The following is a 3,652-nucleotide window of genomic DNA, read 5'->3' on the forward strand; positions in this document are numbered from 1 at the left end:
GCCTCCCCGCCGCCCGCGCGCACCTACCCGCGCCCGGGACGCGCATTTCCCTCTCGCCACGAGTTCACCTGGGACTTTGGCAATAAGTGTGCGGTGGGCGCGGCGCTCCAGCCTTGTCATTTGCTGGGGATGGGTAGATGGGTGGTGGGCGGCGGCGGCGGCGGCCGAGGTGAACTTATTTTGTTCCTTCACAAAGACTGGAGCAGGCGGTGCCTTTCACGCCGGGAGGGTCCGGCCGCGGACACCTCCTCGGATGCATTGTGTGCGCCGGGCAACACCTCGGGCCCGGGGCAGTAATCATTGCACAGAAAATGCACCGCCCCGAGTGTCCTGCTGCTGTGATGAAATGGAAATTTAAATAAAAGGTCGAACACGTGCGTTCGCTGGGAAGTATTGACCTGGGTGTTACATCACCAGCAGCCAATCAGATAACTCCAGTCGTGTTTATACTTCTACAACCACCTTGTGAGTATTACAGTATGTCATAACGTTATAAATATTAGGCAGGGTTTTCCCCAGCAGCGGGGAGGAGCCTGCTCCTGCGGGCGTCGCGTTCAGCTCCGGAGATCGAGTGTGGCTGCGAAGATGGTATTTAAAGACAAGAATTCATTTTTTAAGACTCTTCCGTAGATGTTTATGTTGCATATGGAAGTTACAATGATTAGAACAGATTGCACAGGAAATGAAGCTCCTATAATTATAATCTTGGTCAGGTTTTTCAGGAAAAGGTTTTGCCATTCAGAACCTTTATACTCCTGACTGAAATTTGTTAATAGGCAAAATTTAGCAGGTTTGGACGCATTTACTAATTTGCAAGGTGAGGTAAATTTTAAATTATTTTTGTTCAAGCCTATTTCAGGTTAAAAGTTCTAAAACAAATGAGACTCTTTTAAGGAGTATACTTAATAGAAGTTGAATCACAAATACAAAATATGTCTAAAATAACTTGACAAAAGAAGTTTTTTTTACATTAAAATACATACTCGGATATGTGTAGAAAAAACGAGTATAGACATGAATTCTTCAGTTACGAAGGGATATTAGAGACTTTACTCTCTGTGATACTTGTTTTATAATCAGCACATGTTAACGATGTTTAGGATCTAGTTTTATGGTTTTCTCTTTAGAATTTTTTATTTTAAAAATATTTGAACCTTTAAATATATAATATGAAATGTGATGTATCTTTTTAGATTAGCTTTAAAAACAAATTTCCCTGAGTAATTTATAAGATAGCATAGTAATGTTCATCCACACTTACTGTTTGAATTGTTGAGCTCTATTCAAAGCCACTTTCACTTAATTCACTCTTAATTTTAGGACCTGTGTAAATCAGTAGTACGTATCAAACAAAACATTAGTTGCACTTTACAGAGGAAATGTAATTTCAACATCAAGAATGATGGTACTGCCAGGTGTGGTGTTGTGTACCTGTAATCCCAGCACTCAGGAGGCCAAGGCAGAGGCAGATCACTGAAAGTTTGTTCAAGGCTAGCCCTGGGGCCCGCAGTGGCGGGGGAGAGTGGGATGATGCTGCTACCTTCCCACAAGGTGAACTTTGAATTATTTTTCCAGTCTATTTTGTCACCTTCTCACCATTGATCAACAAGCTTGAAATTCTAGCTGGGGATTTAGCTCAAGGGTTCCGCCACCTGCCTTGCAAGCACAAAGGCCCGAGTTCTATCCCCGATATCAAAAAATAAATAATAAATAAGTACTCTCAATAATTCAATATGAAAAGATCAGTAAGAAAACAAGCTTGAAATTCTGATACAGAATTGGGTTGGTAGAGTTTGTAGGTTTTAGTTGTTGGAAAGTTTACAAAAGTAGAAATTTATGACTTGTACCCAGGAGAAACAAGTTCTGCTTACTTGGCTATGTGTAGTATACAATCAAGTATGGAGTCATGTAATACTATGCTTTTTCCTTTATGTACTTTTAAATTCGAGGAATTTTGCAAATAAATGCATTACTTATTATAATCACCATAGGCCTAAACTCCTTTAAAAGAGGAGTTACTAAGGGGGGGACCTATGCACAGCTGGAATCCCAGCACTCTAGGAGGCTGAGGCAGAAGAATCACTATGAGTTGCTGACCAGCTTGAGCTATGTAAGGAGACTGTCTCAAGAAACAAAAAGCCAGGCATGGTGGAGCACGCCTGTAATCCCAGCACTGGGAAGGCTACGGCAGGAGGATCAGTGTGAGTTCGAGACCAGCCTGGCCTACAGAGTGAGTTCCATAGGACAGTCTTAGCTACATAGTGAGACCCTATCTCAAAAATAAATAAATCAAAAAATAAAGAGACAAAAAAAGAGGGATTAATTGCTTATCTAAGATTAAGGTGATAGAAGGTGAAAATGAATTTCATTTTGAAAATCTGTTTCATTCCAATCTCTGCTTCCTGTCTTCTTGTATCCCTAATACATAATAGGTACTCTTATCAATTGATACTGCTATTACATTTTTTTCTATTAGTGCTTAGAATCAGCCAAAAATATGTGAATTCATACTGGTGTTGTTTCTTGACTACATATTTCTTTCTTTTTTTCTTTTTTTCTTTTTTTTCTTTCTCTCTCTCTCTCTCTCTCTCTCTCATCTCTCTCTTTCTTTTTTTTTCAGACAGGGCCTCACTATGTAGTTGACCTGGAACTCACAATGTAGCCCAGACTGGTCTCGAACTCACAGCGATCCTCCTGCCTCAGCCTCCTGAGTGCTGGGATTACAGGCATGCACCACCTTACCTGATGTTTTTTATAAAATGCTCCTTGTCTTCTCACTGAAGCTGAACTGATCACTTTGTGGTAGATTCAAGGGATACAAATAAATGGATAAGATTCTACCACCACTGAACTAACAGCCAAACAGTACCAGTGAGTGTGGGAGGGTGCATGTGGGTGTGCCTGTGTGCTGAGGTGTACACACATATGTATATGTATATATTTTTCATTATGTGTGTGTGTGTGTGTGCATTTGTTACCTTCCTTGAAACCCTAAGGAAGGTGGGACACCAGAGGTATCAGGAAGCTTGGGGACAGTCATCACACACGTCTCTAAGAATACCCTAGCACAGGGAACTTGAGAGCAGAAGGGGATCTCCTACTCTGTAAATGGAGCCTTTGGGAATTCCCCCACCCCTTCCAGTCTCCTGCTATCGAGCAGGGATCTGTTCTCCCCTCAAACCCCATCCTTACTGTTATGGTTCTCCCATATTTAAGAGAATTCCCCTTAATGCTCACTAGGGGAACCCCTCGAGAGCAGGGTAACCCCAAGCAGTTTGTCCCCAACTTCACTGTAGTCCCTGAAAAGCTGCAGGAGATGGTGCTGGACCCTGGTGCCTGCCTTTACTCGGCGGTGATTAGCTGGCAGGCTGATCTGTGGTCTGACCGCACTGTCCTTTACTGAAGCCCGCTGAGGTGCTGTGCTTCTCTCAGCATCACGTCTCCATTCCAGAAAGAGTGACTTGTGCTTCTGTCTGTGACACAAGCTCGGCTCGGCCAGCAGAACTACGTCCATCTTCCGTTCCCCACTTCCCTGGTCCCGGCCTGGCACAAAGTAGGTGAATAGTGAAAATGTTTGTTGAATTATTTACTGTATCTTCCCTTGCAGTCCCTTTTTTTTTTTTTTTTTCTGAGACGGGATCTCTATGTATTT

General features: G+C 42.7%; 1 protein-coding gene across 1 annotated transcript in view; it reads right to left on the reverse strand.

Moving 5' to 3' along the window:
- The window catches only part of Zbtb10 (zinc finger and BTB domain containing 10), a 38,007-nt gene extending 37,869 nt beyond the window's left edge, over positions 1 to 138 (reverse strand). Inside the window, exon 1 of the mRNA XM_010636243.3 lies at positions 28 to 138. Coding sequence (XP_010634545.1) covers positions 28 to 120 — 93 coding nt within the window. The 5' untranslated portion in view covers positions 121 to 138. The remainder of the gene's footprint in view (positions 1 to 27) is intronic.
- Between the last annotated feature and the right edge of the window lie 3,514 nt (positions 139 to 3,652).

The sequence above is a fragment of the Fukomys damarensis genome, unplaced genomic scaffold, assembly GCF_012274545.1.
Source record: "Fukomys damarensis isolate Sample0158 unplaced genomic scaffold, DMR_v1.0_HiC HiC_scaffold_5, whole genome shotgun sequence".
Taxonomy (NCBI): Eukaryota; Metazoa; Chordata; class Mammalia; order Rodentia; family Bathyergidae; genus Fukomys; species Fukomys damarensis.